Source organism: Condylura cristata, unplaced genomic scaffold (assembly GCF_000260355.1).
Source record: "Condylura cristata isolate star-nosed mole 26May11 unplaced genomic scaffold, ConCri1.0 scaffold00023, whole genome shotgun sequence".
Classification (NCBI taxonomy): Eukaryota; Metazoa; Chordata; class Mammalia; order Eulipotyphla; family Talpidae; genus Condylura; species Condylura cristata.
In genome coordinates, this window is record NW_004567124.1 from 8,211,685 (window position 1) to 8,225,643 (window position 13,959).

At 49.6% G+C, this 13,959-nt stretch overlaps 2 protein-coding genes across 2 annotated transcripts in view; one reads left to right on the forward strand and one right to left on the reverse strand.

The window, feature by feature from the left end:
• Nucleotides 1-1,864, forward strand: part of HERC1 (HECT and RLD domain containing E3 ubiquitin protein ligase family member 1) — a 140,964-nt gene extending 139,100 nt beyond the window's left edge. Inside the window, exon 76 of the mRNA XM_012728527.1 lies at nt 1,248-1,864. Within this exon, the coding sequence (XP_012583981.1) occupies nt 1,248-1,433 (186 nt within the window). The 3' untranslated portion in view covers nt 1,434-1,864. The remainder of the gene's footprint in view (nt 1-1,247) is intronic.
• Nucleotides 1,865-7,281: 5,417 nt separating this feature from the next.
• FBXL22 (F-box and leucine-rich repeat protein 22) lies at nt 7,282-10,580 on the reverse strand. Its single transcript, XM_004687522.2, has 2 exons — nt 10,246-10,580; nt 7,282-7,673 (listed from the first exon to the last, which is right to left on the reverse strand). Exons 1-2 carry the CDS (start codon nt 10,578-10,580, stop codon nt 7,328-7,330), a joined length of 681 nt encoding a protein of 226 aa, XP_004687579.1. The 3' UTR covers nt 7,282-7,327.
• Nucleotides 10,581-13,959: the final 3,379 nt, after the last annotated feature.

Genomic DNA, 13,959 nt, shown 5'->3' on the forward strand with positions numbered 1-13,959 from the left:
ATGAAAAGAGCCTTTCCATAAATTTTCTACATGACTTGCCAAAAACTATAAGTAGTAAATCTGTTTTGTTGCTTGAGCGAGAGGTAGAGAGAAGGAAATGATTTGCTTCTATTCAGTTCTGGAAAAAATCCTTGCCTTATATTTGTCCTGGGCTTCCCCTGCCATGCAGGAGTTAATCCACCACTAATCTCTTGCCTGGGGCTTTTCAGACTCAGAAAACTGGCCACTGTAGTAGGTCTGTCCTTTGTGACTTTTAGACTATTTCTCCAGTTTGCAAATTAGAGCCACCTGTTTACATTCCCCTTGAGTGTTTTGCTGGTTTGGCTTGTTCTGAATTCAAGCTTAAGTGTCCTACTGGTTTTGACACAGTTAGGCTTCTAGGCTCTCCATCTTCTCCCCTCGCTGTAGAGCTTCGAAGAAGAGAAGTGTCAGCTTCCAAGAGAGCTGAGCAAGAAAGAGAGGGCAGGTTCTTTCTTTTAAAGCCTTTCTTTAAAAAAATTATTAAAACAATATAATATCATTACTGTATCAACAAATAGTTTGGGAAATGGTTCTGTTTGCAAGGAGGGACCATGAACAGGTGTAATCCTCTCTCTCTAGTAGTAGCCATTTTGATATTTTATTCCTCCTGGTCTTGGCCTTAGGCATACACATTTCTGCATGAAGTATGTTAGCATTTTGAGTTCTACGTTTTACCCTGGTCACTTTTCTGTCAGTCATAATAATTATAATTTTAAATGACAGCATCAACTGCCAGTTAAATGACTGGACTACAATTTAATTAACTGCTCTTTCCTCATGTGAGCAGTGTGCTGAGGGCCAGGCGGTTCCGGGATTCCAGTGCACATTAGGACAATGGCAGAAGGAATGTGACAGCTCCTCACAATTGTTCTTTCCATTGCACCAGCTCTGTAGGTGGATCCCTGCAGCAGCTTCAACTTTTTATGCCCTTAACTCTGTGACAGGCATTGTGCAAAGTGTGTTCTAACTAGCTTGTTGGTCAGTCAGCACTTGTTCTCACTTTACATGTGAGCACAGTGGAAGAGGTAAAGAAAGGAAGGAATCTCTTTTCATCAGAAACCTTGATGGCCATGTGTCCCCAGAGCACACGCTTTTGCTACTTGCCACGCTCATGCAGGTCTGTCCTAAGAGCCAGCTGACAGGCGGCCAGAGGCACTTTCCTGACCTAAGGGTGGGAGGGGCAACCACTGACACCCACAGTCACCACTCTGGGTCTCTCTCCACAGCCTTATGACAGTCTGCCTACCTCACAGACCTGCTTCTTCCAGCTGCGGCTGCCCCCCTACTCCAGCCAGCTGGTCATGGCTGAGCGCCTGCGCTACGCCATCAACAACTGCCGCTCGATCGACATGGACAACTACATGCTCTCAAGAAACGTGGACAATGCTGAGGGCTCTGACACCGACTACTGACCACCCCCCTTTTTTCAATGATGTTCAGTTCCAATTTAATGTTGATATACTTTTATGGTAACTACATAGATGTTTTAGGAGCATAAACTGATATTATGAACAGTGGCCACACTTAGTTATTTTAAGTGTAACAAAGAAATTAGATGTTTTTATTTTTCTGTGATTGTACAAAAAAAAATACAAGTGCTCTCAGTCAGGTTTCTCCTTCCATATTTTTGGTCACTTTTGATAAGTTTGCATGGAACCATTTTGGTGCATTTTTAGTTGGGAATGGTACATTTTTGTAAACCCACCCAGTGAACATGGAATTGTACATTGTGTATAATTGTTCATTAGAAAGGACAGTTTTACATGAATATTCATATATTTATTTTGTTTTAATTTGAATTGCCTGTGCAGGGTTCCTTATGCAGAGAAATAAAGCTGATACAGGAACCAGTGTGACTGAGAGCGTATTTAGGCTAGTCTCACTCTGATGGCTTTGTGAACCATCAGAAACCTTCCTTTACACTGAGGGAGCTTTGCTTGGAAATACAAAACAGAGGGCCACAAGGACATAGCAGTACGGGGGATGGAGCAGTCCTATCTTCATTACTGTCATCCTGGGTGGCATGGATTCCCCTCACTGCTGGCCCTGCCTCCGCCTCTCGACCCCTCCCCTCGGCATCACCCTTCTTCCTCCTCTGTAGCTGAGCTGCAGTGTACCATGATAATCAGAGCTTTCTTGAGCAGCCCTACTCTAACAGGCAGTTCTTAACTCTGCCTGTGCAGAACAAGTGATGGAATTTAAGAGCAGGGGTGTTTACAAGTTTATGGCCTCTTCCGGGAAGGGTGGCCAAACACCATGTGTACAGAAAAGAAAGCTCTGACTAGTGGGCACTGAGCCTGCAATGAATCACCATGAATGATTGTGCGGATGAATGAATGATCGTGCAGATGAATGAGAGAATGTCATGAACTAATATAAATATGAAGAGTGATGAATGACTTGCATAGGTTTGAATGAGGGATTGTGGGGCCTTGTGCAGGAATTGGGGAAGGGGCTATGCTCTAGGTGTTCAAATCTAGCCCTAATGGACTCCAGGTGATGTGCTCATTTGTTGTTCTGGGAGAAAGGGCCACCTTGAGAGCATCTTCACAGATGCTCTTACTGACCTGTGAGTCAGGTTTGCTGATTTGCTCAAATGAGGTACAGAAAATGCTTGTGAACAGTTGTTTTCTACAAGGAATGTGGAAGGCGTGTGTTTTTAAACATAAATTGGTAGAAAAACATGATTTTGTTGACTAAGATAGTATGGTACATACATCTTTCCCAGTAAGAAATACTAATAATATTTAAAATGATGACATCTTAGTTTTAGCTAAAAGAGGCTTCCATTGGAATTGGGACTCAGAGGGAGGTTATAGCATCTGGGAAGCCCCATGGGATTCTGGGAAAAGACATGCCTTTAGTACTTGATCTGAGTACTCAGTGACAGTGGTGTAATATGCTGATCTGAAGGGTAGGTCTGTAGTCTAAGATTATACTAAGTGAAAATAACACTATAACCTTTGTGTCTCTAGCCTCTCCTACTGTCATCTGTTCTGCATGGAGGAGATGGGGGGAAAGGGTGCCTTCAGCAAATTCCAGGTCATCCCTCCACCTTTTGCCCAGCCTCATGCACAGCCTGCAAAGAGAAGCTGCACAGATGGCTGGGTTTTATAACAGAAGCAGTTTCTTTGCTGAAAACCTGACGTGTGCATTCTCTTAACTCTTGGAAACCCTGAATAGGGGAGGTTTAAGTCCCTGATCTGAGGAACTAAAACAAAACGATGCAGGTGTGTAATTTTCTTAGTTCACTCTCAGCCTATGTAGAGAGGTGAGCCGGTTTTTTGGTTTTCTGCTCTTTCAGTTAACAGATGCTTAATAATAGCTTTTATGCAGCCCTAAGCAGTCCTAAATGAACTCAGCCATTATTCACTTCAATGCTTAGAAGAGTCGCAGACATTGAATCCTATATCCGTAGGAATTCCAGCCTTTAAAGGGTCAAGTGATCTTTTCTTTTGCATACCAAGAATCCAAGGTCAGGAATGGAAAGCAATGAATTATATGTATATCCAGGCTGGAGCTGCAGGACTGACTTTCTGTGAACCACCAGTGGTGAGTCAAAGGTCTCAGTTGTAAGTTCCAAACAATCAACTTGTGCAAAAAAAAGCCAATGTGTCTGTAGTGCCATGAAGGCACACAGCAGGTTTTCTATAATCTGGGCAGATGGGTAAAAGAGAGTTCTGGAGCCCTGGGTGGCTTTTTCAGGCTTTTAATGGTCTTTGTATACCATTTGAAGTGGAGCAACCAAGTGCTGGGCAAGGGAGGGAGTTAGTGTCACTGTGTAGAGACACAGGGAGGTCAGACAGGCCTTCTAGCCCTGGTGAATCTTTACTCTTTCTGGGCTCTTATGCACTCTCTGGTGGGCTCTTTTCTGGTCTCTAGCACCATACAGTCTTCTGCTGCTGCGCACTGTTTCTCTCAGCTCAGGTGCGTCCACTCACTCATGTGCACACCACACTCCAGGTGCTGCCATTAGTCACGTGTGTAAGCCCCACAGGTGTCGCTCACTGATGCTCATGGCGGGAAGATGGAAGAATCCTGATCACTCCCATTTACCCTACAGTGTCCCTTCAAGACACCTCAGAGCAGCGCGTCCCCCCTAGCAGGGAGCAATCGGGAACCCCTGTAAGCACATGTCCTGGGCTGCAAGCAAGAGGTTCCTGTGCTGACCAGCCCAGGACCCTGCCCCAGAGCTGAGGTTCTGCATCTTTGCCCTAGTATTCCCTCTACATGGCTTTGGCTTTCTTGGGCCAAACTGAGATTGGAAAGAACTTACATTCCAGGAGCTGGGCAGTCTGTTCTATAGAGGCGGTGCAGCCACAGATAGCCCCATGCCCTCCCACATGGCTCTGCAACAGGTGATGTTCCCACCACCCTGATTTGCCCTGGAGATAGTCTGGTTGCCTATGCTGACAACGCCCCACAGTGGGAGCCTGTGGGAGCAGGGTTCAGTTTTGCAGAGTTGGCTCAAAGGCTCTTTCCTCCATCAAGCGTCCTTGGATCACCTCTGTCTAGACACACAACTTGATTTTCCTAGCACCTGGGCCTGTAGGTGCCCTGCTTGGTAGCACTGCACATTTAGACACAATCTCATTAGTGTCACAGATTACACGTAAACTAAGGCTCAAGAGAGGTCATAATTTGTCAGAAGTCTGGTCACAGGGCTGAGAGCTCTCAAGAACTCCCTTCACCCCAGCTGCATGTCTTCTAAGTAGTGTGTGAGTCCTTACGGTAGGGCCAATGGCCAATACCCAATAATTGTTTTTGAGATGAATGAGTTGGTGGATTGATAAAGCCTGCAGTACCTTGTTCTATATCTATCTGAGAGAACTTGGCATGTTTTTAGATTAAGCAGGGTACTTTATTCTTTCAGGCAGCAAAGAGTGGCTTTTAGAAGGCAGACTGGAGAGCTTTGGGTCTCTCTCTGGGGGCGCTTTAGGTAGGCTTTGACTCAGGGTCCTCAGAGCGCCCCCCCCCAGGGGCTAGGGACACTAAATTAGAGCCCTATAAACAACTCTGGATTGGTGCTCATTTATAAAATGCCTCCCGTGGGGGAAAAGAAGGGCCTTCTGAGAGGCCTGCAGATCACCCCACTTGAGCTGGGGTTTGCTGTGACCTGTGATTTATAAGTACTATCACATAATTCTTACAAGAACCCTAACCCTCCTAACACACAGCTAAGAAAGCTGAGGAATGTGTGTAAAGGGTTGACCTGCCCAGGCGCCAGGATTGTTTCCCAGACTAAACTGCCAACTCAGGGCGAACCAGACCTGGTGGAAATCACAGTTTTTGGGAGACATGAAAGCAAAGCCCTTGGGGCTTAAGCAGTGCTGTTTGAGACAAACATTTAACTCCCTGGAAGGCTGCGGATTTCTTTCTTTCAACTGTTGTTTGCTGTAGTGGAAGAATAATCAAGTCCCCAAAGGCATTTCCAGGTGTGGAGAGCAATGAAATCATTTTGAGGAAGCCAGGGCCTCCAGGCTTTCGGGGCCCTCCCATTTCTCTTCAGCTGTGACCTGAGGGGGTCTGGCTCTCCCTGCATAGGAATTAGTGGGGGCTTATGCCAGGTTATCTCATTCTGGGATACACCCTCCCTTTGGCATTTCCAGTGGATCCTGGGTGTTGTTTTCATTCATTGTGGTTCTGGAAGAAAGCCACATTGAAACACCTGTGAGGGCTCACTGGTCAGGTTGATGGTCTGCTCAAATGAGGTGCCAAAGTCTTATGGGCAGCAGTTTTCCACAGGAAATGTGGAAGATGTGTGGACAGTCCGGGGCCTAGTGGAGCTGCTTGCCCAACCATCTGTTCTGCTTGGAGAAATTTCAGGGTCCCTGGGCATTCACCTAGATCTGTGCTGGACCCTGCATCCTGCTGGGGACCTCAGACTCCTTATATCCAGGGGCCCCATGAGGCCTCTATAACCTTCCCCATCTTTAATATCACAAATTTCCTCATCTGCTTACCTTTCCTCCTGACTGCTGCAGCTACACTGACCCAGAGGTACCGCTGGCACAACAGTCATGCTCTTAATCTGGGTCTTGGCACTGGCGGTTCCCTCCACCTGTGATAGTTTCTTCCCAATTGCTGTTTGGCTCCCTCCCACGATTCATGTTGCAAATGTGGCCTTAGTTGACCCTCACCTTGGTCAACTCCTTTTAAATTTCTCCCCCTCCCCCTCCCACGGCCAGCAATTCCCAGGTAGCCCCTCTCCCCTTGCTTCACCCTAGTCTTACCATCTTCTATACCGGCTAATTGCCTCTTTCTTTCCCCACTAAAATAGAAGCTCCATGAGAACAATTTGTGTTTTTCCTTGCTGATCCTTGCCCCCACCCCCACCCCCCGCTCATATTTGGGCTATGATTGAGAGCCCGTGAGAAGAGATCAAGATTCCCTTTCACAAAGAAGCACCTGGCCTCAGGTGGGGAAAGGGCCACAGCTGTGAGGGGCGGGGCCGAGCGCCCGCCAAGCCCACCGCCCGCGGGCTCCCAGCCGCTCCTCCGCCCGAGCTGCCCCCCCCCCGCCCCCCTCAGGCCCGGGCCTGGAGGTTGCTGGGTGGCCGAGCACCTTTACTTCAGTGGCTGGTGTGACTGGCGCCCTGAGACCGAAGTGCAGGCGTGTGCCCACGTTCAGCAAATCCGGTAGGTAAAACTTTGTGTATGTCGTTTTATTATCAACGGACTTAACCAGGGCTGCTTTTATTCGTAAATCTTTGCTTTGGGCTTCCTTTATATGGAAGCAGTAGGGAACAAGGGTAACGGTGGTGGACGGAAGAGTCAAGTCAACCGGCGCGCTGTGCAGACGCGGGTGTGCGGCCGGCTCGGCGGCTTTCTCGGCCCCAGCGCCCCGGGTTCCTCCCGCCCACAGCCGCGGCGCTAGTCTGTGTCTGCGCCGCCGGCGGGGATGAGGGCCCCGCTTCAGCCCTTCTGCTTGGTTCCCAGGGCGCTTCGGCGACCTCTGAGTGCCACCCCTCGGCTTCTGAGTCAGTCCCCGAGAAAGGGGCAGGCACCCCCCCCCCCACCCTCCCACGACCGCCGCTGGGGCGTCACCCCGTGTACAGAAAGGGGCGGGGCGGGCGCCGGGGTTTGCCGAGGACGCCAGTGGTTTGCAAGCACCCGGGCTTTTACTCCCTTTTCATCCTAAGTCAAAACCATATCGTGAGGTAGGCGTTAGCACCCCCTTTTTGCCTACGGGGAAACTGAGGCTCAGAAGAAATGGCGGCAGTCTGTGAGGTGGAGCCTCTGGGGTTCGATGCCAGGTCGCTCCTTCCGCCCTGGGAGCCTCGGCCGAGTGTCCCACCCGCTCCGGCCTAGTGCGGCAGCAGCTTGCGGAGACTCGGGCCGGGCGCCTGCTGGCCGCAGGCCGGTTGATCCGGGATCATGGCCGCGCTGTGCTCGGCGCGCAGGGCCAGGCGCGGGCACGCGGAGCGCAGGTGGCTGAGGCCGGCCGCGCTCACGTTGCGGCAGAAGTCCACGTGCAGCGTCTGCAGCGCGTGCCCGTGCGCCGCCACGGCCGCCAGCGTGCGGTTGGTGACGCGTGCGCAGTTCTCCAGGCGCAGTGCGCGCAGGCGCGGGCAGCAGCGCAGCAGGCGAGCCAGGCAGTCGTCTGTGACGTGGCCGCAGCCCGACAGCGTGACGGAGGCCAGGTTGGGGCACCTGCGGAGACAATGTGGCAACCGCCGCCGAGGCCGGGAGGGTTGATCAGAGGCCGGCCGCCCAGTCCGGAGCTCACTGTCCCTTTAGCCCTCATGAGCCCTGGAGTCTGGGGGCGGGACTGTGTGTTTGACAGGCATTAAGGGACTCGCCTCCGAGTCCGGAGCTGCCAGGACTTCCGTCCCATTTCCCCAGCTCTTTCCGCTTCTGCTGCCCACTGTACTTTAATCCTCGTGGGCTCTTTAAGCCAGGGCCCTGATACAGAGCCTGAACGCTGAGGCTGCTGTGAGATAGAAGGGGGCCGCGGTAACCGGTCTCCCCTGTCGCCTTGGGTGGGGCCATGGGAAGCTCTGGGTGCCTGGAGCTGGCTCCAGCCCAGCCTCTTGTTGAAGCTGGGGAGAGAAGGGAGGAGGGGTTTCCAGTGGGGTGGCTTAGTGACAGGCCTTTTGAACCTCGAACTATGCAAGGGCACTCTGAATCTGGGCCCCAGATTGTGGAGCCCGGGTTTCTGCTCAATTTACTAGGCAGTTTCTGCATGTCCACAGGTCACCGGCCTGGAAACGATAGGGAATGGGAAGTAACTAGAAGGCCTGCTGTGAGTATAGTCTGCTCGTCCAGAAATTGGGAGGCCTCTGTGGCCCAGCCTTGTTAGCACCTGCTGAAGGGAAAGATCTTGAGCAAAGTTAGACTTGGCTTATTTGCAGTGTGACCTTGACTACGTCACTTTGTGTGGGGGTGGGAGGGAGGGAAGCAGGGAAAGAATGTATGGTAGGATTCTGAGGATTGAGCAAAACTGGTGTAAACAGGCTGCACAGGGTCTTCTATGGTAACCCACCTTTCCTGGGACCAGAGTGCTTATAGTCAAAAAGAACCTGGATTCAAACCCTGGCTCTCTGTAGCCAGAGGGAGCTGACCTCTGGACCTTTCCTGTGCGTCCCCTCCACCCCCCATCAGCCTGTCCCCTAGTCCCTTGACTTGGCTGGCTTGGGCCAATTCCATGCTTAGGGAAAGGGGTGAGGAACTAAATCAGACTGGGCACAGCCACACTTCACACACTGAACCCACCTATTGTATCTTCCCGAATTCATACTCCTTCCTTTGGTTGTCACATCAGCCCTCTGCACCCCCAGTGCAGAGAGGTCAAGCAGCTTTCCTGTGACTTAATTTGCTGTCTGAACCTTGCTGGGCCACCCTTCAACTGTGGGAGAAATAGTTCCCTTCTTGTGGTTATGAGGATTAGTTTTCTAAGCCCCAAGTAATTCTTTTCTTTCAGAATCTTTAAACAACTGGTTGCAGGGGAACAGGTTCCATGCTTCTCTCATCCCCTCCTCAAAGCTGACTGCCAGAATAAGGAAATGTGGCAGATACCTGTGCTACCTGCCGTGTTCTAGCTCTACTGTGCGTCATTTAATCCTTTTAGCTTAGGTGAAAAGATGTCATCCCATTTCGCAGGTGAAGAAATGAGATTGAAAGAGGCTCACTTGATCAGACAGTAGCACAACTGAGGGATTCAACAAGAGTTCAGCCCTCGCCTGTTCCATCGTCCTCACACCTCATCTTCCAGTTTAATGCCTTTGTTAAGATCATAAAAATCGCCTGGTTCTGTCCCAGCCCATCCAATCAAGTCCACCTTCTCTTTCTTCCTACTGCCCTTAAAAACAAAACAAAACAATATGGGGCCATTACATTATTTGCTGTTGTCATACTGCCAGCAGATAGCAGCTATTACACCTGGGTGGCAACAGACTGGTTGAGCCCAGTTTGTTATAATCAAGGGGTGCCTTAACTCAGGCAGGACTGGGCTGGTAAAGGCTCAGTAAGAGCCTGGCAGAGCTATCTGCATTCTCTTGGGGCCTAGCAGGAAGCTGTGATGGGGAGGGAGCCTGGCCTCTCTTTCTATGGTAGGATTGGCAGAGCAAATCTAGGAAATACTTACACTGCCAAATTATTCCATTATCTGAAAGTCAAAGTTAACTGGGTGTCTTGAGTTTTTATTTACTAAAATCTCAAGATCCTAGACCAGGAGTAGGGAGGCAAATCACACAACCTCTCAGAGCTTTGGTTTGAAAAACTGGGCTTAAAACACCCTCCTTTAGGGTATTATAAGGTGAGGAAACCATTCTTGAGGAAATGGGAACATTATATCACCACTTCTGCTCCTGGAAAAGCAGGAGCACCACTCCTGCTGACTCTATTGACTGTGTCCTGGGGCCTGACCTTGAAGATTCAGGCCCAGCAGGACCCATCTGGTAGGTAATGGCCAGGGAGGACAGCTACCCGAAGGACAGCCTCAGCTGCAGCCCTAGGACCTACGGTTAAGGGGAGGGTTGGCACTTGCCTCCCCCATGGTTTTAGCCCTTTTCTGCTATGTGGATGGAAAGTCTGCTTGGGGCCTCCCTGGGGCTCCCCAATATGGTGCCTCTGGCCTTGTAATAAAGGTGGCCTTGTAATGAAGTCTCTCCGCCCTGGTACCCACCACACACACATAGCTCCCTGGGGGCCGTGGGGGGCCGGGTGGCGCAGGGGTGGGGGTGTAGCCAGCAGACCCAGCACTGCAGCTGCGGAGGCGGCCTACCTGTCGCCCACCTGGAGGAGGAAATCGCTGACCAGACTCTCGTGCCGGCTGCAGATGCTCCTCTGCAGGGCGCTCTTGAGCCAGTCCTCGATGCTGCACACCCGCACGCGGCTGGAATGCCAGCAGATGGAGAGGCTCCGGAGCGCGGGGCTCAGGAGGAAGTTGTCCTTCTTGAGTTCTGTCAGGGAACGAAAGTGCAACAGGGGCCAGAGTGTAGGATCCTCAAACACGTCCTGGAGCTGGGGGCAGGTCCTGGCCAGGTTTTTCCTGCTGTCTCTGTCCAAGAAGGAGAAGAGGTGCAGCAGGCACTCACGGTTGAGCTGGGTGATGTGCATGGTGTGTGGCGGCCTCAGGGAGTGCGGCTGGAGCCCAGGGACCTGACCTGCCTCCCGCTGCCCCTCCCGGGCTGGGCTGGTGGACATATATGGTTGAGGAATGGGGTTTATTTTTGGCTAACAACTGGTGCTGAAGCTCCGAGGAGGGGAAAGCCAGGATCCAGACATACGTGCAGCAGTTCGGCTTATGTTCAGAGGAATTGAAAATCCTGGCAGAAAAGCAGCCTATTGAAGTTACATAGTTTCCTTAAAAGGGATTTCTTCTCCTTTTAGCTGACAATGGTGTTTAGCAGAGAGCTCTTTGACTTTTCCAGAAGCACTTTCATTCAGAGTGTTTGGCCAGACCACCTCAGTCTGGGAAACTATCTTTAGAGGAAGAGACTTGTTCCACAGAAGCCAGTTCTCCATCAAAGGCCAAGGGTCTTAGTTCATGCTCAGAGCTATAGAAACAACACCTCTGTGCTGCTATGTATGTTTTTCTTCTTTTTCATACTTTAAAGATTTCCCTTCTGGGCTTCATGGTTTCAGAGGGGAGTTCCATTATCAGTTGTTCAAAATATGTAATAGGTTGTTTTCCCTGCAGTTTTCAAAATACACTCTTTGACCTTCAACAGTTTGAGTGGCATATGGGCTTCTATTTTTGCTCAGTGATGGTGTCCAGGCTCGATGGAAGGACAGTTAAATTTCCCTCCACCAGGCAAAGGATTTCCTTGGCCGCCCAGCTGCCTCTTTTACCTGTTAGTTTCATGAAAGACTTATCCTGGGTAGCTTTTCTCTTCAAGGCTCTGCTGTGAGGGTGTTTTAAATTTAAGTTTACATGGTTTAACATGTTTCTAGTTGTATGTCCTCCTGCTGTATCTAAGCTGTATTTCTCCAAATGTTAGGACGGATGAGGTAGCTCTTAATGCAAAACTAGTTGAAACGATCGTAATTTCAAGGGTTTTGTCTCAGCTGGCTCTTTAAACCCCCATATCAGCCTCAATCAGTAGCCTTGAATGTCTCATTTCCTTAGAATAACAGGGTCCTCTGTGTTACTCCCATCCCAGCACCCACCCAAGGGAATTGGGTGGTTGCTTTCAGTAAGAACTGGTCTGCTCCTTTGTTTAGGGGGTGCTGGGCATCAGGGCTGCTCTGTCTCTGCAGCAGTGGTGAGGAGGAATGCTTTTCCTCTGCCAGCCAGGGACTCCCACCCTCGTGATCACCTACGTCCATTCTTCAAGTTTATTAGCAAGGGAAGTCCAGGAACATTGTTTTCAGTGTGTTGAGCCACCAGCCAGGCAACAATGCTGGGTCCTCTTTTGGAGCTGAGGCTTGGTCAGACCCAGTACAGTGGAATGCAGTTCAGTAAAGAAAGTATCCATTCTGGCCAGTGCCTGACTCTGAGACACCAATGTCACTGTCCGCTGGCTCTTATTACTACACTACAGCCATGGAACAAATTTTCTTTAAAGTCACATAAGCCAAGAAACAGCTAAAAGCATTTCTCAAGGAAAGGCTAACTAGCTGCTGCTGACATTTCAAGTTCATTATGTTCTAGTTGTACAGCTCCTATTCACAGTCAGCTACAGATTTAAAGCCAGTTCTCTCTCCTTCCCTCCTAAAAAATTTTCCAGAAACCTGACTCCTGGAAATAGGCAGTTCTATCAGCTTCTTAAAAGGAAGAACCATGGAAGTGCACTGGCCCCTGGGAGAAGTCATGTTAGTCACTGTGGCTTCCCAGATGCCTCTGTAGCCCTGCGGACATCCCAGGCCCTGGCAGGTTGCTGTCCACACCTGGCCTTGTGGGTGGGTGCAGGAAGCAGCCCAGAGTCCAGGGAGGCTCCCAGGCCAAGCCTCCCTTTTCCCTTGTGTGGTGCTGGGCTCCTAGGTGCAGGAATAGCAGCTGTGCAGCCTCCAGCCAAGGACCTACAGGACCAACAGCAAAACCATCTGAGCTGCAGGCACTTCTGTCTACAGCTTTATTTATTTATTTTTAATATTTATTTATCTGTACAGAACTAGGGTACAGAGCAGAGGTGTGGGGTGGTGAAAGTATTCAACAGAGTGGGGAGCAGAACAGGCAGATTGACGAAGTACACTGTTGAGGGGAGCAGCGAGCAGGTCAAGAGAGGGCTGCTGCGCCATGTGGGTCACCTCCGGGGCTGGGGATTGAACTAACACTAAAGCAGCTGCAGCTAGCTTGCAGTATTGTGTTTTAACTTGTGCCACGAGGGAGGACCTGTCTGTAGTTTTAGAAGACTGACAGCAACAGGCAAATCAGTGACAAAAAATAAAAAACAATAACGGTGTGACTGGGTTTTCTGTCTGCAGAGGATTGGGGACAGAGAGCTAAAATGTGGGCGCTTACTCTGAAGTAGGAGTTTTTAATTATATTTTTTATTATATATATATATATATATTTACATCATTCTTCACTTTGTACATTTTTTTCACCTTGACTGTAATCCACATGATCTTTCACCATCCATTCACCCATGTGTGCCATCACCATAGTCCTGTGAGCTCTTCCCACCCGAGTTTTGATCCTATTCCCCTCTCCACCCCCATAGAATATCTCTGGTTTATAGTTGTTTGTTGATTTTTGTTTCTACTTTGTTACAATTGCTTCTGTATTTTTCTTTTTCTGATCTCTCTTACCCCTGCTATGAGTAAAACCATCTGGTATTTTTCTTTCTGGCTTATTTCACTAAGCATGATCCCTTCCAGCTCCATCCATGTTGTTGCAAAAGGTATGAGTTTATATTTTTGATTGCCTAGTAATATTCCATTGTGTATATGTACCACATCTTCTTGAACCAGTCATATATTTTTGGGCACCCTGGTTGCTTCTGTAGCTTACCTATTGTAAATTGTGCTGCAATAAACACAGGGGGTCCTTTTGAATTAATGTCTTTGTATCCTTTGGGTAGATTCCTAGGAGTGGAATTGCTGGATATTATGGAAATTCCATTTTTAGTAGTTTAAGGAACCTCCACACAGCTCTCCATAGTGGTTGGAACCAGTTTGCATTCCCACCGGCATTGTAGTTCCTTTCTCCCCACATCCTCACCAACATTTGTTGTTGCTAGTTTAATTTGTGCCATTCTTACTGTTATGAGGTGGTATCTCATTGTGGTTTTTACTTGCATTTCCCTGATTACAAGTGCTGTCGAGGGCCCTACCTGGTGGCACAGTAGGTTAAAGGTGCAGTACTGCAAACTAGCTGTAGCCACTTCAGTGCAAGTTCAATCCACGGCCCTGGAGGTGATCCACAAGGCACAGCAGACCTCTCCTGCCCTGCCTGCTGCTCCCCTCAGCAGTGTACTTAGTCAGTCTGCCTGTTCTGCTCTCCACTCTGTCTCTGGTGAATCTTCTCAACTGCCCCTGCACCTCTGGCCAG